At 47.7% G+C, this 23,259-nt stretch overlaps 1 protein-coding gene across 1 annotated transcript; it reads left to right on the top strand.

Moving 5' to 3' along the window:
* Positions 1-2,566: 2,566 nt before the first annotated feature.
* Wbp2nl (WBP2 N-terminal like) lies at positions 2,567-23,048 on the top strand. Its single transcript, XM_060388946.1, has 6 exons — positions 2,567-2,756; positions 9,249-9,357; positions 9,782-9,923; positions 10,096-10,188; positions 11,761-11,865; positions 17,602-23,048. The coding sequence occupies exons 1-6, from the start codon at positions 2,695-2,697 to the stop codon at positions 18,105-18,107; spliced, it is 1,017 nt and encodes a 338-aa protein (XP_060244929.1). The 5' UTR covers positions 2,567-2,694; the 3' UTR covers positions 18,108-23,048.
* The last annotated feature ends 211 nt before the right edge of the window (positions 23,049-23,259 follow it).

Here is a 23,259-nt window from a genome sequence, read left to right as displayed (position 1 = left end):
GATCTTGACTATGTGGTGTCTGTTCATTTTCAGGTGAGGTGAGGTCGTGTCCTAGTCGCTCTCTGGGATTTCGTAACCCCAGTGAGTGGGAGGGCCGACACTTGATCTCATAGGTTCCGTGTTTATCCAGAAGGTATTTAGTCCCAGTTACTTAACTCCCATCTCCCCCGCCCTGAAGGCATAAGGAGCAGGCCTACAAACGAACACCTAGACGTGCCGAGAAAACTATTTAACCACAAATATATTAAGAGTATAAAGGGGCCGGTAAGATGGCTCAGCTGGGAAGAGCACTTGCTGCCAGGGCTGACAATCTGGGTTCAATCTCTGGATCCTACATGGCGGAAGGAGAGAATTAACTTCCGTGAGTTGCCCTTTGACCTCCGCATGTTGCACGTATGCACACATAAACACATACACACACACACACACACTCACACACTATTTTAAAATACTGGAGATGGCTGAGCTGGTAAGCATGATGGCTGCACACAAGCATGAAGACCTAGGTTCAGATTCCTGGCACCCACATAGAAATGGACCCAGATATGGACCCAGAGGGCTCTGCCCACCATGCAGAGTGGGTAGGGGGGGATGACAGTCAGAGGCCCAGGTGTCTCTATGGTGAGCTAATATGTGGTGGAGAGATGGGAGAGAAGGAGAAGTGGAATGGTTTGCACACTATTAAGAGAAGCGGAACTGGATATGTGAGGCTGATGAGGAACAGCCTGATGCGAGTGGCCTGTGATGCTACCTGAGGCCATGCTGATCTTCCAGCCCATGCTGTCACAGAGGGCCATGTCTGGGTTAGAGGCCGTGACCCACATTAACAACAAAGGCCATGCAGACGTCTCTGGTCTGGCCTGCCAGCTGAGGTCATCTTGATGTTCAAGGACTATGCAGAGCTGGCCCTGCCCCTCACTTGAGCTGCTTGGAAGACCTGGCCCTGGTGGCATAGGCATGGGAGAGCTGTCCTGAAGGGCATGAAAGTGGAAGAGTGCCCTGTACCTCTCCTGGACAGCACAGTAGAGCTGGCCCTGGTAGTGTGGGCTCAGGTGAGCCAGCCACACCCCTTACTGGGGCAGTGCTGGAGAGCTGGCATAGTGGCCTGGATGCAGGAGAGCTGGCAGGTTGACTGACTCAGGTGCCACCCAGGCCCAGATCCAGGGCTTTGAGTTGGAACACCCCAACATCTACCCCATCTATGAACTGCTGGAGCACATGAAAGGGCTGATCCTACAAAACCAAAGCTGTAGGTTCTCCATGACACAGGGCAACAACAGGATAGCTAAAAGGAGTCCTGGTGAGGATCCAGCATTGATAGAGTAGAAAAACCAGAGGCCTGGCACCAGACAATGTCTCACTGCAAATAAAGCTGTTTATACTGTGTGACACACCACGACACACTACAGCTTTCACATTGAGATGTTTTTGGTTTTTATTATTTTAATAAAATATGTATTTTTTCTTTGTTTTTTTTTGGGGGGGGGAGGTTGCAAGGGCAGAGGGTGGATGTGGAAGGATGGGGAGATGTGTGAGATTGGGGTGCATGATATGAAATCCACAAAGAACCAATGAAACAGTCTGGAGAGCCCAGAATGGAAGATGAGTCAGGAGATTCTTGAGTCCATGCAGGTGAAATGGTGAGGATGGCAGCCAGCGGCAACACGACACAGCTGAGGGGAAGTGAACTCTGAAAGGCAGAACTGTTTGGTGGACACCAGTTATCATAGCCACAGAAACCTAAGCTCCCTTCTGGCTCAACACCAAGACGTGTGTGGAAGGTGGAGTCTGGAGATCACAGTCTTCTTGTTCAAGGCTGCATTGACCACAGCAGGAGAGGCTAGAGCTCCATGTTTGGGCACCTGCTGTATATTATTCCCACTGAATATGATTTTTGAATTTTAGTAGACCTTGTACTTAAAAAAAAAAAAAAAGAGTCTGTGCTATGTGTGGTGGCACATGCCTTTAAACCCAGCACTTGGGAGGCAGAGGCAGGAGAACCTCTGTGAGTTTGAGGCCAGCCTGGGCTACACACCAAGTTCAGACATGTCTTACAATGATAATATGTCTGATTATTTGGCAATTTTCCTTTCTTCACTGGCACATTGATATTTTAGTGTGTCTTGAGTAATGTTCTGGGCGTGACACCTACAAAGGCTCAATAAATTCTGGAACGGGACCCCCTGAAGGTTGAAATTCACCGTCCACCTCTTGACCTAGTTCACCTTTTCTGGATGTTCTCTCACAAGATCATGGGTTCTGATTCTAGGCCATCTTTGATGCAAGAAAGACCACTCTGGCCTTTAAGAAGTGGAGGAAACGTAGACCCTCGGTCTGGGTTGGTTTAAAATAACCCGGACTGAGCTTTTGGGTTAATGGCTCCTTTTTAAACCACCAACTCCCAGCGGGACCAAGGCTGGCTGGAGACCTGCACCACAGAGGCTGTTCAGCCATCCTCCAGCCCCCGTTCTAGGGGTGGAGCCAGTTCCACGAACACGCCCCCCTCTCTCTCATTACCCTCTCTCCCTTGACTCTTGTGACCGTTCCTCTTGTGACAGCTGCCCACTCAACTCCTCCACGTTTCTGCGCCACAATCCGGTCCCTCTCTTGAGGGCCCGCCCCCTGCCCTGGCAGGCCCCGCCCCTTCCCATTTGAAGGGCGGGGCGGCGGCCGGTGCGGAGCAGCGAGAGCGAGATGGCTGTGAACCAGAACCACACGGTGGACCCCCGCTGGGCCGCTATCCCTCCTGGCGAAAGGTGCCTGAGGGGGCTTCCAGGCTGCTGTTGAGGAGGGAGGAGCTGCTCAGGGTAGACGCACGCGCGCTAGGAAGCGCTCCGCGAATCGAGGACTTTCCCGCCCTTCCCGGGCGCGTTCGCGCGCCGTCGCGGAGCAGCTGGTTGGGCTCGGGCCTCCTCAGAGGGAAGGCCGCGGGAAGAGGGCAGTGTGAAGAGTGGGTCAGCCCCTGCACCATTGGTTGAGTGCCACTTTACGGGGGTGGGGACAAACGTCCCGAGGGCCCCCGGTGCGCCTCACGCTGACCAGGAACAAGGGCCCGGGGCAGGCGGGTTGGAAGAGGGGCTGGGATGGGGCTGGCGTGCACAAGCCTTCCTCAGAATTCCCCCAAAGCTCCCTTTCCTGGTAGCTTCTCACCTCTATGAAAAGATTGGGAACAAAAGTTGGGGTGCCCAGGAAGAGTGGCACCGTCGGCCTCCCCCGGTGCTGGGGCTTGTAAGGCAGCTTCTCTGTCAGGAGAAGCTCATTTCTAGGCAAATTTAAGACCTTGACCCTACTCCCCTCTTTAACCCCCCCTTCCCCCAAACACTTTCCTTACACTGTCTCTGCCCCTCGTGGATTACGCCCCCTTTCTGCTGGTTTTCCATTATTTCCCACCAGGCAGTGAGACTCAAACTCAAAAGATGTGCTCAAATAGATCTCTGAGAACGGGTCAAGGCCAGCCTGATCAACAAAGCAAGTTCCAGGACAGCCAGAGCCACAGAGTAGAAAGACCCTGTCCCAAAGCAGGAAAGGAAAGAAAAACCCTGCTTTTTTTTCTTCCTTTGACGTTTTGAATCTGTGTTCTTGAGTATGCACCGATAGTTTTCACTGAACAGCTAAGTATGGCAAGCATTGTTCTTTGTCGCTATAACTGTTCTGTCTGAACCATTCCTCTCACTTCACAGGTAGGAATAGGAAAAATACTTTGTTCAAAAATCACCTTCAGTGCATATGGGAAAGTCTGGATTTGGATTTGAAATTACATACAGTGCATCACCTCCTCTTGCTGTCCTTCAGAAAAGTTTTACTTTCTGCTTGCTCTTCATCAAAGGCTGGTTCTCTGGCTTTCCCAGTTACAATTGGCTGTAGGGAAATAGTTTGAGAAGGGGAAAATTGGTTCTATTTTTAGTTTTCCTTGTAATTACGATGCACACCTGAGAGTTTAGTTACAACTGTGGTGTGTTTGAGTGTCTTGAGACTAAGTCTTGCTGTTTGTTTAGCTAGGGCTGGCCCTGAACTTGTGATACTTCTGCCTCAGCCTCCCAGTGAATGTTTGTAGTAATTAAACACAATAAAACATCCCAGAAAAAAAAAAATCTCAGATTTGGTTTTGAGCAAGGATTTATTCACACTGGAATACCAACCGCTGGCATATTGGCACAGATAGTGATGTTGAAAAGCATCTGTGATGAGGGAAAGAAGTTTCAAAGAGGTTGGAGGGGGGGAGAATATTTTACCAGTGAGGAAGAATTTCGTGATTCAAGTTGAAGTTAAAGCATCTTGCTTCTGTTTTGCCTTAGCACAGACCTGTTGAACATCCCTATTATGAAAACCCAAAATGTTCCACTGAAGCCAGATGTGGTGGTGCAAGTCTCCTGGGATTACAGATGTATGGTGCCATTCCTGACCTGTAGAGAATTTGTCACCATGGCTGAGAGGTCATAAATGAATGGGCCAGGCTGCGTTGTTAAACTGGAAAAGATTGAATTGTTTTGTTTTATCCATTATTTAAAAATTGTGTAGATGACATTTGATGTCACGGTAGGAAAATCAGGGGGAAAAGCTGATTACCCAAATTCCAACATTCAGTAGTTTTTGCATTTTGGTATGGCTTTCCCTGTGCTTCTCCCTAAGGAAACTCACACTTGTTTTTCCCCCTTACCAACGGCTTTGTAACTAATTTACAGTTGCTAATAACACATTGGGACGGTCTCCAGTAACCACACCTATATTATTATTGTCAATGGGCTGATACTCCATTGTACATAAACCTCTGGTTAATTCTTAATCTGAACTATTCTGAGGCTTTCCCCTTTCTTTATTACTGCTTGGAATCTTTTAAAAAAGAAAATTACGTGTGTGCATGTGTGCATATGCACACACCCCAGCACATACAAAGGTCACAGGACAACCTGTGGGAGTTCTCTCACCTACCAGGTGAGTCCCAGGGATCAAACTCAGCTCCGCAGGCACAGTGGCAAGTGCCTTTACCTGTGGAGACATCTTGCCAGGGCCTGCTTGAAAACTTTTGAAAATGTATCTTTACCTGTCTATCAAAATGTATCTTTGGGGCTGGTACCACCTGGCTCTGTGCCTGATCTGTGACCAAGGATGCAGTGAGAGACAAAGAGGAGCCGGGGTAGAGCCTCTTTTCTGGTGTCCCAGACCTACCCTGTGTGAAAAAAATCAGTAGTGTCTTGGTTTCCAGCAATAGGACAATGTATGCCTCCAACTTGCCCTTTCAGCCAACGAAAACTTCCTGGATATTTTCACTTGAAGAACAAAGATACTAAGAACTGTAAAGGAGTTGCCTTTTTCTGACTTTTGGGTAAAAAGTTACACCAGGATGGATGTGGTGGTGCACGCCTTTAATCCCAGCAGGCAGAACTCTGTGAGTTTTGAGGCTAGCCTGGTGTATAGAGCTGAGTCCAGGACAGCATCCAGGGCTACACAGAGAAACCCTGTCTCGAAAACAGGAAACAACAAAAACAAGTTACACCAGAGCAACAAAAAAGTTACTTGATGGGTTGCTGAAGGTAAGCATTGCTCTCAGCAGGAGAGTAGCTGAGCCCAGCTGAAGGTGAAACTATTCAAGGTCAGGTAGGGACTGTGGAAGAAGGAGACCTTCAGTTGTTGCTGTTCCAGAAATATGCTTGGGGCATTCCAGTTTCCAAAAAGAAACCAGAGAAGTTGATATGCAGGGAAGACCCTGCTCAGGTAGGCCAAGGCATTCCGAAAAGCCAAAGAAGAATGGAAAACCAGGGCAAAAAGGTCCCTCAATGCCAGATTTAAGATGCCCAAGGATAAAGGAAAAACTTAGGGTCTGGTGTTGTAATGATGTTAGTATCTTTAAAACAAAGATCTTGTGGCGTGCCAGTTCAGCCTGGCTGGAAACTGAAGGTTACTTTTAGTACTTGAGCATAAGAACACCTACTACCAAATAGTTTTTTTTTTTTTTTTTCCATAGGAAAATTTAATAATTTTAAACTGTTAGGTTTCTATCTTGTCTTCACCCAGCACAGGCTGAACACCCCTGATCTGAAAATCCAAAATCTAAAAGGTTCCACTGAAACAGGTGGAAGGTCGGGTGAGAGTGAGTTTTGTTCTGCCAGAGGGCCCAAGTTGAGTTCAACCTCTGCTGGATGGCATGCAAAGGCCTGGTACCACCTCTAGGGGGAACTGGCCTCCAAGGTCCCACAGACAGGAGTATGCCACCCTCCGCCACAGAGGGCATGCATTTAAAACAAAATTCCAGATGTGGTGGGCCACGCCTGAAGGTGCAACCACCTTGAAAATTTCAACACTGGGGTTGATACAAGAGGATTGTGAGTTCAAGGCCGGCCCGGGTTATATAGCAAACCCTGTCTCAAAAACAAAACAAAACAACACTTGAAGGCACCAAATACCTCATCTGGAAAATTGCACTCCATGATATTTTGTTTAATGCATCACATTATTTAAAATATTATATACAGCTGGGTGCTGTGATGCACTCCTGTAATCCCAGCATTCAGGGAGCCAGAGGCAGGTGGATCTCTGTGAGTTCGAGGCCAGCCTGGTTTAGGACAGCCAAAGCTACACAGAGAAACCCTGTCTTGAAAAAACAAAACAAAACAAAAAACCCAAAAAGTATACACACACACACACACACACAATTACCTTCAGGTTATATGGGTAAGGTATATATGAAACAAAGGCATGTCACATTTGAACTTGGGTCTCATTCCCCCAAATCTCTTGTATATGCAAGTATTCCAAAACCTAAAACTGTTCAGATCCTAAGTATTTCATTAAGAGATACTCAAGTTATACTGAAAATCAATTCCTGTTAATCTTGAATTAATTTTAATAAAAGTAGGAAAATAATATCACAATCATAGTGCTATTGTTATCCCGTCATAAAATCTTTATTCACGTCTGACTGGTTTATGTGAGGTTTAGTTTTTGTATTCTGAGGTGGTTTGAATGAAAATGGCCCCCATTGGCTCATAGGAAATGGCACTATTAGGAGGTATGCCCTGTTGAAGGAAGTTTGTCACTGAGGGTGGGTTTTGGGGTTTCAGAAGCTCAAGCCAGGCCCAGGGTCACTCCCTCTTCCTGCTGCCTGCCAATCCTGACGTGGAACTCTCAGCTCCTTTCTCCTGTACCACGTCTGTCTGCACGCTGCTATGCTTCCCTCCATAATGAGCTCTAAGCCAGCCCAATTAAATATTTTCCTTCAGAAGAGTTGCCATACTCTGTAGCGTTTCTTCACGGCAATAGAACCCTAAGACATTTTTATGTTATTGTCCGGGTGTTTTGCCGGCATCTCTATTTAGGCCGCGTGTGCGCGATGCCTGCGGAGACAGGCAGGTGACGTAGTTCCCTTGGAACTAGAGCTACGGATGACCGTGAGCCACTGTGGGGGTTCTGGGAATCGAACCTGGGTTGTCTCCAAGAGCAGGCAGTGCTTTCAATAACGGGGCCGTCTCTCCAGCCCTGGTTTTGTTCTTTTGTTTGTTTGTTTTGAGACAGGATTTCACTACAGAGCTTCCCGGATGGTTACATAAGCCAAGGATGTAAGTCTGGAACTCTGTGTGTGAGCATATGTGCTGTGAGTGTGGTGGATGCACAAGTGTGTGTGTGTGAAGCTTAAATCTCAGACAGCTTCCCAACTTGGTCTCAAGACTCTCCCTAATGTTGCTAACGTTGCTCACTCTGTGTCTTGGTTCATCCGTACGTCTAGTCTTCTCCCAAGCAGGCAATTTGCTTTCCAGTATCTCCGTCTCGATCTCCATTAAGGCTGTTGATTCCCCATTTGAACTGTCCCTTGTACCATCACCTCTGCCTGTTTAAACACTACCTATTAAGAATCCTTTCTAGGAGAACTTTCACCATCGTTTCCACCATAAACAATCCCTCCGGTTAGATTACTGGGATATTTTTGTGCCATTTACATGACACATGTTTCCTGTTACTTACATTGTGTTTTCTATTCCTGTTTCCTCTCCTTTATTTATTTATTTATTTATTTATTAATATTTAGTGGCTTATCCTTTGCTAGAGCCATAATAGTGAAGCAGGCAGTTATTGTTTCTAATAATCATCAGGGAGGACATTGAACAGATAAACTAAAACAAACAAACAAACAAACAAACAACTAGATTCTATCAGTGAGGAGAGCATGAGTCTAAATAATGTGCCAGGGTGTGGAATCACCTGTCTGCCTTACCCCTCTCCCAGCCAAACATGCCAGGAACCCGGTACTTTCCAGTGTCTGCCCAAGAAATTCAGGAATTAGTGACAAACATAGAGAATAGAAGTAAGTTTGGAAAGACAAAGACAGCCAAGAGATAAAAGGGGAGAAGAAGGGCTGGAGAGATAGCTCAGCGGTTAAAAGCATGTCTTGTTCTTCTGGAGGACACAAACTTGGTTTCCAGCACCGTGTCAGTCAGCTCATAACTGCCTGTAACTCCAGCTCCAGGGGGATCGAAAGCCCTTTTCTGGCCTCTGTGAACATACACACACACACAGACACACACACACACACACACACGGGCATACAGAACACTCACGCAGACACACCCACGCATAAACTTAAATTTATGAATAAAAGTAAAATCCTCTTATTTTAAAAATGATCATCTTTTGTTAATGGTGTTTCCCCTGCCCGTGTGTGTACCCCATGTTCGTGAAGGTCCCTTGAAGACCAGAAGAGGGCATCAGCTCTCCTGGGACTGAGCTGCTGACCACTGTGAGGTTTCCTGGGGGTGCTGGAAATCAAACCTGGATCCTCTGGAAGAGGAGCCAGCGATCTTAACTGGTGAACCATTGCTCGCCCCCATGGAATCTTTTTTTTAAAGGGAGGATAGAAGTAAATTGTTCAAGAACAATATTGCTTGAATCCTGTTCATTTCCCTATAATAGGAGTAGTGGCTAATGCTTATGGATCGACACCTTTGTTTGTACAGTTTTGGTGTCCTCTTTGGCGGTGCTGGGGATTGCATTTGGCCTCGCGTGTTCTAGGCAGGTACTCTAGCCTAGAGTTGCCACCCCACCCCCGTGTTCGTCATTTTGTGTGCTCCCCTGACCCCGGACAAGTCCACTCTGTAGCCCTGGCGGTCCTAGAGCTCACTTTGTAGGCCAGGCTGGCCTTGAACTCAGAGTTCGCCTGCCGCTGTCTCCTGAGTGCTGGGATTAAAGGCGTGGGCCATGGCTGCCCTGCTCGTCTGATGCGCTTCCTAACCCTTGCTGCCTGCTCTGCCGTTCTGCAGCCTCTTGATGAAGAGTTTAGATGTGGACCTCTCCTTCCCCCAGTCACCGCCAGGCTCCAACCTCTTCAGTGGTACGAGGAGGGGGACGCTGTTTCTCACCTCGTACCGGGTAAGTTTTACTTTTCTTTTGATTGGCTAGTTAGCTTAACATTTGTTTTTTTTTTCCTAAAGTTTAAGAAAAAAGTTAAACATCTGGGCATGGTGGTGCACTCCTTTGATCCCAGCACTGGGGAGGCAGAGGCAGGCAGATCTCTGAGTTCAAGACCAGCCTGGTCTACAAAGTGAGTTCCAGGGCAGCCAGGACTACACAGAGAAACCCTGTCTCAAAAACAAAAACAAACAAACAAACAAAAAAACCCCAAGACAAAACGAAAGCTAAACATTGGCTTCTAAGGTGTTTTACTTTGAGACTTGGTTTGCAGGAGGGTGAAAGATGATTTTTCTCACTTAGGCCACAGTGCCACTTGCTTTTGCAAGTCTCTGTCCATGGACAAATTCTGTATCCCTTTTCCAAAGTTTCCTTCCTCACTTAGGTGATTTTTGTGACGTCACGTCCAAACAATGATCCCATGTTGTCTTTTACGATGCCATTTCATCTCATGAGTAACTGCAGCGTTGAACAGCCTGTCTTTAGTGCAAACTACATTAAAGGGACGATTCAGGCAGCTCCAGATGGTAAGTTTCTCTCTCTCTCTCTTAGAAGAGTCTCCCCTACACCCCAGAAAAAGATTCTAGAAAGCTTAAGATTCGGACTTGCTTCACGTTAGAGTTCAGATCAGAGCTGACCTGCCTGTTGGCAGAGCGTGTTTCCCAGTGCCTGTAGGTCATTTGCCATTCCTTCCCTCAGGTGGCTGGGAAGGGTCTGCTACCTTTAAAATGGTCTTCAGGAAAGGAGGTGCTATCGACTTCGCCCAGTTGATGGCCAAAGCTGCCTCTGCCGGTGAGTGACCAACACAGTAAAAGCTCCAGGGGTTAAGGAGTTTACCTGTCGTGTGTCGAGTCCCATACAATGTACTTGTTAACCTCACCCTGTCCCGGAGGAGCTGGGAGCCTGTGGTCTAACCTGAAACTGCTATATCCTGCACCCCTTGTTTCTGGACGCCTGACTGGGGTGACTGGGGGATGAAGGACAAACGCACGCATGTCCGGAGTAGCTGGGATTGAGTGGACTGTGTTTGCTCTGATGGAGCAGCACTGGGCGCGGCCCAGAAACCCAAGAGTGTTTCTAAGAGCAGCACAAACAGAGAGGTCAGGGAGTTCAGTAGAGTCTCTCTGTGGGAGCAGACTCAGGCCGGGAGCAGCCAATGCCTTCTGTAAGCTCTGCCAGTATTTGTACATGGATTAGAGCAAGGCTGTGCCAATCCCCTGAGCCTGACCTGGGGATGGCTTTGCCACAAGCGTTTTGCTCTTCTCGCCTTGGTCTTGCCCTTCCTTCTCTTCTGTTTGCTCTTGTCCATGAGAGGATAATGAGGATAACTACTGTCCTAAAGTACTGACCTAACGGCTGTGCAGAGAGGGCTTTCTGTGGCTGATAAACTACACTTTCATGCCATGTTCTCATTCAAGCTAGTCTCACTTCATGCCACCCACACTCTTTGGTTTTTTTTTTTTTTCAAGACAGGGTTTCTCTGTGTAATCTTGGCTGTCCTAGAACTCACTCTGTAGACCAGGCTGGAATGCAACTCACAGAGTTTCATCTGCCTCTGCCTCCTGAGTGCTGGGATGCGCCGCCATGTCCGCCACCACCGCCACCCGCTACATCTCACACTTACAATCCACTCAGACTGCACTTGGTGCCTTGCCACTCTCTTCTCTGAGTTGTCGTTTCGTTCTGTCAGGAAGGCTCTTTCCCTTTCTTTTTTTGCTATCCACCTCAAACTCCAGTCTAGATGCTGAAAACACGGCTTAGTAAAGATGGGCATTTGCAGATACATTTTTACTTGCTTTAACAGAGGCACGACGATGGTGCTGCAGATTCAGAGGAAAGGGTAGAGTGTGTCTAGGTTACTGCAGTGAATGAGCTATGAGGCCGTGTGTCGTGGTCAGGATTTATAATCAGTGTAAGTCTGAGAGGAAATTAGTTCAATTTAGAGACACGTACTTTAGTTAGCACTTTCTAAATGTTTACTATGCTGGGTAGTGGTCTAAGCCCTTTTACAAAGATCAGGTTAATGCTCATAAAACCTTATGATATAGATACTATTATGTTCTCTTCTTAGAGAAGGAAACCAAGTAAGTGATGATTATATAGTAAGTACTATATTAGGCCCTAAATAACCACAGACAATGGGACAAATTCTCTGCTCTCAATTAAGTATGCAGATTAAGAAAAGAGCCACATGTATTTTTTACCTGGTAGAGAAGAGTATTGTTGGCTCATATGTAAAGTATCAGTTTTGTTGCCTCACAGGTAAGGAGGCAGCCAACACTGTTAGCTATTCAGTTCATAGCCACTATATAGATCTGATTTAAAAGATTAAAAAGTTCTTATTTTGTCAAATTGTCTTCTCAGCTGCCCAAGGATTTCCACTCAGAGTTGCAAGTTTCTGGATGGGCCCTCCAGGCATTTATCTTGTTCCTGGGGAGAGGCACATGTATGCCCCACAGGCAAGCCAAGGTAAGATGCGGAGAAAGGAGCATACATGGCCACAGGCATGCCAAGGTGAGGTGTGGGGGACAGGAGCATGCATGCCCTACAGGCATGCCAAAGTGAGGGAAAGGAGCATGTGTGCCCCACAGGCATACCAAGGTGAGGTGTGGGAAAAATGCCCTCCAGGAAGTGGAAAAGTATGCCAGAGGCTCGAAGACAATTCGTCACAGCCTTGTTTGAGGTCTGATTCAAGAGAAGCGCCAGGGTTTGGGGTGTCCGTGGCTTTGTTTCTTGGTGGAAAGCCAATAGTGAGTAAGCAAATGGCTGGACTTGCATTTCAGATTACATTCTGCTTGTCTGTAATTCTGTTTGTGAACAGGGCTGGCCTGGAATCGACCGCACTGCTTCAGCCTCCGGAGGGCTGAGGTTCTGTGCCGTGTTTCAGACTGACTTTGGTGATGACGTATAAGCAAAGCACACCTACGCAGCCCTGTTAGGAGCCTGAGCAGAAAACACAGCCCTACCCGCCTCACCCCTTACTTTACACTATCATGGCCCTCAAGGCTGCCATGCCTTCCAGCCACACCCTGGGCCCCACGACCCCCTACCCTTCAACGTTAGGCACAGGTGGAGAAAATTGCGGGCTTCCATGAAGACCTGGCTTGCTCAATCGTGTATCAGTTAAGCGCCATTCCTTTTATTTATGACATCCTTGAGATAGTATTACTGCTGTGTTAAAATGTCTCATTTTGAAGTCCAGGATTAAAAAAACGGCATACATACCCTGCCACACACAGTTTAGAGGCATCTGTGCCCTGGAGGCATTTCACTAGACCCTAAGTGCCTGCCGTCGGTTCCCAGCGCTTGAAGGCCGCCTAGAAACCCAACGAGACTTCCAAGTATCTGAGGCGTTCACGGTACGCTGAGCGCAAAGTCTCAGCAGCAAGAAGATGAACTAGAGCTGCTTTCAAGAGAGCCTTCCAGCAGGGGGTGGTGACCTACGCCTGTGATCCCAGCACTCTGGGAGGCAGAGGCAGGTGGATCTTTGTGAGTTCGAGGCCAGCCTGGTCTGCAAAGTGAGAGAGAGAGAAAGAGAGAGAGGAGAGAGAGAGGGAGCGCCTTACTGGAGGCTGGAGAGAGGCTCAGGTAAGAGCCCTTGCTGCTCATCCAGGAGACTGGGTTCAGTTCCCAGCAAACACACCGAGTAGTTCACAACTACCTGCACCAAGCCTCAGGGGATCTGATGCCCTCTTCAGACCAGCATACCCAGGGAGTACATGTCCAGACACACATACATAAATAAAAGCAGAACATGGCATGTGGTGGCACACACCTTTAATGCCAGCACTCAGACTCCAGAGGCAGAAGAAGCACATGGATTGCTTCAAGTTCAAGGCCAGTCTGGTCTACACAGTGAGTTCCAGGACAACAGAGGAAGACCCTGTTTCAAAAATAATAATTTTTTTTAAAAGAGCCTTTGATGTCAGACCCAAACAACACTTCAGAGTACAGAAAATAAATATTGATCCTTTCCCAGTGTTCCCATCTCTATCTATCTGTGTGATAGATTTCTGCTACTATAATGAAATATCTAAGACAGTTTTTAAAAGAAGGGGTTTTGTTGTTGTGAGATGGGTCTCGTGTAGCTCAGGCTGATCTCAACTCGTGTAGCCAAGGCTGCCCTTGAACTTCTGATTCTCCTGCCTCTTTTTCCCAAGTGCTGGGATTACAGGTGTCCCGTACCATGGCTAGTTTTTAAGACAAGGTCTCACACTGTGGTTTTATTTTGTAAGCCAAGCTGGCCTTGGACTGTGGTAGTCCTCCAAGCCTCAGCCTCACGTGGTGCTGGTCATAGGTGTGAGCTTTTTTTTTTTTTTTTTTTTAATGTGCCTGCTATAGTTTGCTTATGCAGGTCATAGGATACATATTGTGGGAGTCAGCTCTCTCCTTCCACTACGGTCCCAGGGATTGAACTTGGTTCTAAGGCTTGGTAGTACATTCCTTTATCTACTGAGCCATCTTGCTGGCCCTTTGTTTTGATTTTTGTGTTTTTTTTTTTGTTGTTGTTGTTGTTTAGTTTTTGATACAGGCTCTCTCTGTATAGCCTGGGCTGACCTGCAATTTACGCAGACCAAGATGGCATCAAATTCAAAGATTTGCAGGCCCGTGCCTCCAGATTAAAGATGTGTGCCATAGTTCCAAGCTATTGTTTTTTGTTTTTTTTTTGTTTGTTTGGTTGGGTTTTTTTTTTTTGTCATTGAATTTAGCATCTCCTATTTGAGTCTCCCACAGAGTTGAGAGTATAGGCATACAAAACCACACCTATGGATGTCTGTGGCTTTTTATTGAATGCGTGTCATGATATAGTAAGTTATAGAACCGGATTGTGGGTTTTTGGTGTGAGGTCTTACTCTCATCCGGCTAGGAGTGAGACTCTTCAGGGTTGTTCTTGTAGGTACTGCTATGCCAGGTTCACGGGGCCCTCAGAGACCACCAGGAGACGACTCGATGCAATAGCAAGAGAGCTTTATTACGAGAGCGATTGAACCTGGGACCCAAGTCTCACTGGCGCAGCAGTAGAGAAGTGGGACTCCGAGCTCTGAGTGAACAGGATTTTTAAAGGGAAAGTCTGTGAGCCGGGGGTTTCCATGGCAGCAAGCAGGGGGGGCACAAGCCTTGGCGTTACAGAATTGGGTGAAGTTTAGCAGGGCGGGGTGACCTTTTCTGAGGCACACAATCACAGTGGCTAAGGCATATAATCACAATGGCTATTTTTCTAAACCATCTCTGAAACATTGGGGAGAATTTTCCCACCCGATTACCAACCGATTCCCATTGATTATTGCCAGGGAGTTTGTCTCTATTTTCTATGAAGCATTTATTCTGTATTATTTCCTGAAGGCTGTTGCTAGGAGAGTTAACTTTGTTCTCTGCCAAGTGTACATTCTGTGATATTTCCTGGTACCTGAATTCAGCTCCCAGTCAAGATGGCTCTTTACTCAGGCTAACTTAAATTAAACTCTTCAGTACCAGAGGCTTTAGTTTTCTTCCTGTCTCCTTTTCTGTTGTCTTTGCCTCTTCATGTACATGAAGCATATATCATGCATTTTCCTCACTTGTAACCATTGTTATTCTGGCTTCCATTGTCACTGTCTCTCCATGTTTTGTGGCAGCTTGCTTTGTGACTGATTTTCATTGATGGGTTTTCAGCTCATCTGTTTTAAAAAGATTGTTATAGTGAGGATGGAAATGATGATTTCCAAGCTCTTCCCCCCGCCCCTCACCAAGACAAGGATTCTCTGTGTAACCTTGGCTATCTTGGAACTCACTCTGTAGACCAGGCTGTCCTGGAGCTCAGAGATTCACCTGCCTCTGCCTTCCAAAGTGCTGGGATTAAAGGCATGCAACATTACTGCCTGGCTGGTTTCTAAGCTCTTAACCTGTTCTACTCTAGACATCTGACATGTGAGAGTATCTCGATTTTATGCTCTCTCTTCATCTGGCTTGTTGACTTAAAGGCAAGTGTGTGTCATGACCAGGGACATCGGACATCATTCTATCTTTTTTTAATATGTTTTTATTTTTTGAGATTATAATATAATTACATCAGTTTCCCCTTCCCTTTTCTTCTTTCAGACCCTCCCATGTACACATACACACACACACACACACAGTGCTCTATTTCAAACTCTTGGCCTCATTTTCTTTACTTGTCGCTATGTGTATGTGTTCCCTAAATATGTAAAATCTGCTCAGTCCATATAGTATCACTCATATGTGTATGGTTTTAGGGCTGACCGTTTGGTATTAGATAACCGGTTTGTGTGCTCTCTCCTGGGGAGGACTATGTCCCCCACTCTCAGTATTCCTTTGCTGCCTAGAGCTTCCTGTCTAGGGTTGAAGCTTCGCGGACTTTTCCTTCTTCAGGGTACCATGTCTTTTAGTGTCTTCAAGTCATGTTTAGGCTGCCATGCTGGTGAGGCTTCATGAGTTAGCTTCTCTGCCATTTCTAGGAGACATTACTGGAGGGAAAAAGGTAATCATCAGTATCACCCAGCTCCACTCTACCTACAAGATACGCTAGTATGAAAGTGGCGTGGATGTTAGGGGAGCAGCCAACCACTTTTTATTGGGTTCAAGGCCCACTCCATTAAGGAACCCATACCTGACATTGCTAAAGTGGCCAAGAACCTGAGACTAAGTAGATCATGAGACCAGCGGAAAAACAATGCTGTTGTTTTGCTGAAGGAACATAGCAATAAAGTGACTCTTAATGACACACTGATACAGCCATAGGTCAGTGTATCACTCAGTCCTCATCAGAGAAGCTTCTTGTTCCAGTAGATGGCAACTAACACAGAGACCCACAACTGGACAAAATGCAGAGAGTGAGAGACCTTGGAGCACTCAGTCCTAAATGGGATGTTTTCATCAAACCTGTCTTAGTTACTTTTTTATTGCTGTGAAAAGACGCCATGATCAAGACAACTTATAAAATAAAGCATTCAACTGAGGGCTTGCTTGCCTGTAGTTTCAAAGGGGAATCCGCAGTCATCATGGCAAGTGTGGTGACAAGCAGATGAGCTTGGTGCCGGAGCCAGTAGCTGGGCTCTTCCATCTCATCCGTGAGCAGACAGCGTTAAGACTGGGCTGTGTGTCTTGCCTCTGAAACCTCGAAGCCCACCCCAGGGAACACCTCTTTCAACAAGGCCACACCTCCCAATCCTTCCTAAACAGTCCACCATCCGGGAACCAAACATTCAGATACATGCGCCTAAGGGAACCATTTTCATTCAAAATGAATGGTTTTGAACCATTTTCATTCAAAATGAATTCAAAATGTGGTGTTTCATTCAAAACACCACAAAAACCCTCCCCTGAAGGCTTAGGGATCTACACAGAAGAGGAGGCAGAAAGATTGTAAGAGCCAGAGGTGATAGATGACGCCAAGGAACCAGCGTGCTCTAGATACAAAAGGACTGATGTATATAATTCACAGAGACTGACAGTGCATGTAAGACTTGGAGAAGTTCAAAACAGACAGAATCCCCTTATGCAGAAGGGAAAGTGGACACAGAGTAGCTTTTGTAACTGATGCCCTCGGAGAAAGGAAAAATCCGTTTTCTCTAAAGGAGGGTCACTGGGTTTATCAACCACACTGCAGGGCAGGCCCTATGCCTAGGTGTGGCTGGCCAATACAAAATGTTTTTGTTTTGTCTTAATGTATTTGTTTGTTTCTACCTTTGTTTTTCATTTGGTTTTGTGGTTTAGGGAGAGAGTGAGAGAGAGAACATGAAGTAGGGAGGGAGGAGTCTGGGGGGAGGAACCACGTTCCAACCATGTCGTTCAGGGTGGGAACTGGTGGTTGAACCTGAGTCCCCTGAAAGAGCAGCCAGTGCTTTTAACCCTGAGCAGTCTCTCCAGAGCCGCCTCTCCTTTAAAATTACCTCCCATCCAACTTTCCAAATTATACTCCTCATTGAAGGTATGTCTCTTTTCATAACCCCAGACAAACTTTATCAGATGTGTATGTGCACAACGCTAAGTCAGGACCAGTGTAACTAGAAGGTTGTTTCCAGTTCATTCAGGTAACCTTATCAGAGGAATGATAAGACGGGGTAACTGCTAAAGACAAGGTTTTAGCATGGCTGAATTCTGATGTGTGAGTTCGTCCCCCCCCCCCGCATTATTTTTTCTTGTTCCTCAGTTATTCTTTGTTCTCAGGGTTATGATTTTTTTCCCCCCTTCTTTTTGCCATCCTAGCTGCCTATGGAGTCCCACCTGCAGGATACGGAGCCCCACCCCCCAGATATGATGTCCTGCCTCCAGGATACGGAGCTGAGAGATTCAGATCCCCTCCTCCCCTATACGTAGCTACCCCTGCGGGCTATGGAGTGCCACCACCTGGGTACGGAGCCCCGCCTCCTGGGTACGGAGCTCCGCCCCCTGGGTACGGAGCCCCGCCTCCTGGGTATGGAGCCCCGCCTCCTGGCTATGAAGACCCCGCCGTGGAGTACGGAGTCCCACCTCCCAGATACGAAACCACATCTGTGCAGTCTGGATCCCCGCCTCCCAGATACGAAGCCCCACCTGTGGAGTATGGAGCTCCCCCTTCGGGATCGGGGTCCGTACCTTCCGGATCCAGAGCCCCGCGGGGGGCACGTGAAACTCCGCCGGCTGGGTCTGCCGCAGCCCACACTCACGGATTTCAGGCATCTTTTCCCTCCACCTCGTCTTCGCGGGCCCGTTCTCCCCCTTCTAAGAAGTGAACCTTGAAGTTTCAGCAGGCAAAGCCACACCCCAGCCTTGAAGTCAAGATGATGAGGACACTGAGCGATCCGGTCACAGACCCATCCTAGGTAGCTGGTCTCTCGCCTTGGAAGTTCCGTCATAGGGCGAAACCAAGCTTTGTCTCCATGCCTGGATTGTGGGAGCAGTGTCAACCCTTGATTGGCTGGATAAAGGGGGAATAGCACAGAGGGTGAGTTCCCTAGTCAATTCGTTGACATTGGATGCATTTTAAAACACAACCTGTTGTGAGTTTGCAAAAAGCTTCCTGCCTTTCTCCTCATCTGTGTTCAGAAACCTTTGCACTACTCTGTTTGGTAGAGACTAAGATCTTCCAAAATGTCACGTTGAAAGCTGGGCCTGGTGGTGCAGGCCCGTAACCCCAGCTGCCAGAGAGGGTGAGCCAGAAAGATGGCAAGCTCAAGGCTTTGCCTGGACTGCAGGGTCAAAGCCAGCCTGGGCAGCTTAGTGAGAGCCTATCTCCAAAACTATAAAATAAAGGGCCAGGGATAGAGCTCAGCCGCAGTGTGTTTGCCTAGCATGCTGGTGGCTGTAGGCTTAATCCCAAGCACAAAAAAATCATGCCCGTAATCCCAGCAGCACTTGAAAGGCAGAGGCAGGAGGCTCAGAAGTTCGAGGTCATCTCTGGCTACCTAGGGAGTTAACTGTCAGCCCACGATACATTAGAACCTGTCTCAGAAACAATGGCCAAACCGCATCACAGCGAACACAGCTGTTCCTTATAGTGGATGACCTTAATTTCCTCTCACAAATGACAGCACATGCATACAACACTGACCTCTCTCCTCCTCGTGCCCGTGCACACTTAGACCTGCACATCTACACTCACAATGTTCTTGAAAGGAAAGAAATGAATACGTGGGAGAAAAAATATGGTGGATTCCCAATTAACAACAACCGAGGTAGTAACATGACTTCACATCTCCGTGTCCACCCCTAAGGGATCCTTGCACATGCCCACAAAAGATGCCTACGGAGAGGGGCCATTGCATTTTTTTTTTTTTCCAGTAGCACAAAATTAGAAATAACTTACATGATGGTTGTCAACTTGATCACACTGAGAAACGGCGGGACACACGGGGACACACCTCCGGGTGTGTCTCTGGGGCTGTTTTGAGAGGCTGACTGAGAACAGTCATTCAGTATGGGCGACACTGCTCCACGTGCTGGGAATACAAAGGGCATAAAGGTGAAAGGGCAGGTGGGCACCATCTCCCCCTTTCTCTGCTTCCTGAACAGGGCCATGGACCCAGCCATTTCTACTACATGCCCCCCCCCTGCAAGGATGGGCTGCAGAGATTTGAACTGTGAGCCCCAAACACCTGTTCTCCCCAAAGTTGCCTTTTGTCGATGATTTGGTCACAGTCGTGACTCATTATTAACAAAACTCATGGCCATTAATACGAAATCTAGAAACGGGCACACCCACCTACATGTACTTACTGTTAAATAAGAGAAGCATGTGTGTGGGGGGGCGTGAGAGGCTTCAACCCCATCATAATGGAGCCCTTTTACGGTGTGTTTGTAACAAATACATTTTGAACTGTGAACAGCGGTGCACACCTGTAATCCCAACATTTGGTGATTGAGGTAGGAGGATCACAGCTTCAAGGCCTTCATGGGCGACAGTGAAGCTGTATCCGGAGAAAACAGGAATACATTTAACTTGCAATAAATATTTTGTAACATGCCGTGCACAGTCAGTGAAAGTTGTCAGTAGTTGCGCAGGATTTCACATAATTTCAACTAAAATTATCGATAACTAGAAATGTCATGTAAGGAGGATACAGAAGTAACTATTAGTCAGATTTTAAGGTTCTGTGGTGTGTGCACGTGTGTGTGTGTGTGTGTGTGTGTGTGCAGATCTGCCTGCCTCTGCATCCTGAGTGCTGGTATGTGCTACCATCATCTTGCTTGAGTCTGGGAACTTTTAAAATTGGACTGATTAAGCCCAGCCCTGTGGAGGCCGAGGCAGGCAGAACTCTGAGTTTGGGTCCAGCCTGGTCTATATAGCTCCAAGCCTACCAAGGCTACATAGTGAGACAACAAATAAATACAATCAGACTGAACACAGTTTTACACTATAACTGGGACAAAGGGTCAAAAGTTATGGCTTAAAAGGTATGTGTTTTGCCAAGTGTAGTGACACAGGCCTTTAGTTCCAGCACATGGGAGGCAGGGGCAGTTGGACCTCTGTGAGTTCAAGGCCAGTCTGGTACACAGTGTGTTCCGAGGCCAGCCAAGGGCTACATAGCGTCTTAGGGTTACCCTTGGTGTGATGAAATACCGTGACCAAAGCAACTTGGGGAGGAAAGGGTTAATTTGGCTTATACTTCCCTATCACTGTCAACCATCAAAGGAAGACAGGTCAGGGATTTAAACAGGGCAGGAACCTGGAGGCAGGAGCTGAGGCAGAGGCCATGGAGGAGTGCTGCTTACTGGCTTATTCCCCTTGGCTGGGTCCACCTGTTTTTTTATAAAACCCAGGACCACCAGCGCCGTATGGCGATACCCATAATGTGCTGTCCCTCCCCCATCCATCACTGATTAAGAAAATACCCTTCAGCTGGATCTCCTCCCCAACTCCTCACCCCCCAGAGACAGGGTTTCTTTGTGTGACCTTGACTGTCTTGGCTGTCCTGGAGCTCGCTCTGTAGGCCAGGCTGACCTCAAACTCTCAGAGATCCGCCTGCCTCTGCCTCCAAAGTGTTGGGATTAAAGGTGTGTGTCATGCCCAGCTCAGATCTTGATCTGCAAATAGAAGGCAAAGTGAAAGAGAGTGGGAAAGATGTGAGTCTTTTGAAACATCAAAGCCCATCCCTAGTGACACACCTCTTCCAGTAGCCATCTTAGCCACAGAGTGAGGTCAAGCCAGGTTGGGTAACAAGAGGTTTGGGGGGGGGATATGGAAGATTTCTCCAAAGAATGGATACTTTAGTTCCGGCACTCAGGAGGCAGAGGCAGGCAGATCTCTGCGAGTGTGAAGCCAGCCTGTTCTACAAAGAGAATCCAGGACAGCCAAGGCTACACAGAAGAGCCATGTCTTGAAGGATTAAAAAAAAAAAAGAAAAGAAAAGAAAAAAGAAAAGAAAAGAAAAGAAAAAGATACTTAGCAAAGATTCTGTGACTCAGACTCAAAGAAAGTAAAGCCCAGACTTTTCCTCTGCTCTTCTGCACAGCTGTGCCGGTGGGTTTGAGGGGAGGTCCAGTTATCTAAAAGGAGGTCATGCCTATTCCTGAAGGTAGTGTCTATTACCGTCCCTCACTAACGTAGCTGTTGTCTTGATCCACTAAGCTGACATGGTGCTGTGTACCTATATTACTGTTATTGCCTGTTGTGATTACTAATGATATTAATTAATCATTTAATTGTGTGTGTGTTTGTGCTATGGCTCATGGGTGGAGGTGAGGGGACAACTTTGTAAAGTCAGTTCTTTCCACTGTATGAGTCCGGGGGACACAAACTTAGGTCATGAGGCTTAGTGTTGGCAAGTGCTTTACCTGGACAAGCAAGCTCAGTGGCCCTTGCCTGGTGCATTGCTCCTGAGGCTTAGGTCCTTTCTGTTAGTACTTCCTGGGGTTGGAGAGATGGCTCAGTGGTTAAGAGCACTCGCTGCTCTTGCAGAGGACCTGGTTGGTCCCCAGACTTTTAGTGCGCCCTCTACTGCCAGTGCCACCTGTCTTAGGGTTTCATTGCTGTGAAGAGACACCATGACCACGGCAACTCTTATACAGGAAAACGTTTCATTGGGGTTGGCTTACGGTTCCGAGGCTTAGTCCATTATCATCATGGCGGGAAGCCTGGCAGTATGCAGCAGACACGGTGCTGGAGATGGAGCTGTGAGTTCTACATCTTGACCCACAGGCAGCAGGAGCCAGTGTCCCATAGGAGACCTCAAAGCCCACCCTCACAGTGACACACTTCTATCCAACAAGGCCACACCTGCTCCAACAATGCCATGCGTCCTAATAGTGCCACTCCCAATGGGCCACATTCAAACACATGAGTCTGTGGGAGCCATGCCTACTCAAAGCAGCACCCCTTGTCTCTTCGCTTGGAATCTCTTTCTTGATCCAGCGTTCGTTGCCACTGGAGCCCTAGTTCCAGTCTGTTCCCCAGGCTCCAGCTGAATGGCAGGCGGGCACCTTCTGGCATGCTAGCCTAAAACAATCTAGGCATCTCTTGTGGGGACGCCGGCAGCCGTTAGAAAGTTCCCCAAACAATCTGGGCAGGCACAGCAATGCACGGCACTCAGGGGGCCCCTTCTTTTCTCCTCCAGTATGGCTCCCCAAGACTAACGGCAGGCTTAGCGGCCGGTGCCATTATGCGCTGAGCCATCTTGCCGGCGCTTGGGAGGCTGAGGGAAAAGGCCTCCGTTGCAGGCCAGTCTGAGCTCTACAGAGAGCGCTGAGCAACAATATTCTAACCTCTAAAATACAATAAATGGGAAAAGTGGGTCATAACCCATCCCATTTGCTGCTGCTTACATATATAGCCACTGAGCGGGCCTCAGGGAAAACCGTGGTGTAAACAGGCTTCTCCCGGGTGGGCAGCTGCCAGAGTTGAGGGGAAGACTGGAGGAAGACTGTAAGCTCCGTCTGTACATTCTGCATTTTGTCCTATGTGCATGTAAAACCTATTTTTTTTTTTAACTGAATAAAAGAGGAGTGAATAACTTGCCTAGTTCAGCTCAGCCTCCAAGCTGTGCAGCGGCTCCCTGGTCTCCAGGGGAAACGCTAGGCTTCTGGTTCTTAGATATTGACAAGGGCCTTGTTACCGTTCCGGCTCTACCTGCCCTACACTGACCCCTCCAGCTGCATGATCCAGCGCTGCTGAATCCTGGCAGACACCGAAGTGAACCGGCTTTGCCTCAGTGCCTTCCTCCCCACTCATTCCTCTCATCTTTCCAAACAGCCCCCAAGTCCTTTCTCCTCAGGGCGTGCTCTGGGCTAATTGCCCTCCGCTGAGCGTGTGGGATGTCCTTTCTGTGTGTTCCAGCAAAGACCTGTAGGGACTGTGTGTGTGTCTGTTCTCTCCCCTGCAACCTGTGGGTTCCCGGAGAACGGAAGCTACATCTCATTGCCAGGATTTGCTGCAGAGTGGATTACCAC

This window comes from Meriones unguiculatus, chromosome 8 (assembly GCF_030254825.1).
Source record: "Meriones unguiculatus strain TT.TT164.6M chromosome 8, Bangor_MerUng_6.1, whole genome shotgun sequence".
NCBI classification, from domain to species: domain Eukaryota; kingdom Metazoa; phylum Chordata; class Mammalia; order Rodentia; family Muridae; genus Meriones; species Meriones unguiculatus.
Note: the sequence above shows the minus strand (reverse complement) of the source record. Positions and strands in the feature narration are given on the sequence as shown.

What these genes read in the sequence shown, in the direction of transcription:
- Wbp2nl (XM_060388946.1), top strand. Translation starts at nt 2,695, where the DNA reads ATGGCTGTGAACCAGAACCACACGGTGGACCCCCGCTGGGCCGCTATC. An exon ending in GCTATCCCTCCTGGCGAAAG is followed by an intron (nt 2,757 to 9,248) that starts GTGCCTGAGGGG and finishes GCCGTTCTGCAG; the next exon opens with CCTCTTGATGAAGAGTTTAG. An exon ending in GATTCAGGCAGCTCCAGATG is followed by an intron (nt 9,924 to 10,095) that starts GTAAGTTTCTCT and finishes TCCTTCCCTCAG; the next exon opens with GTGGCTGGGAAGGGTCTGCT.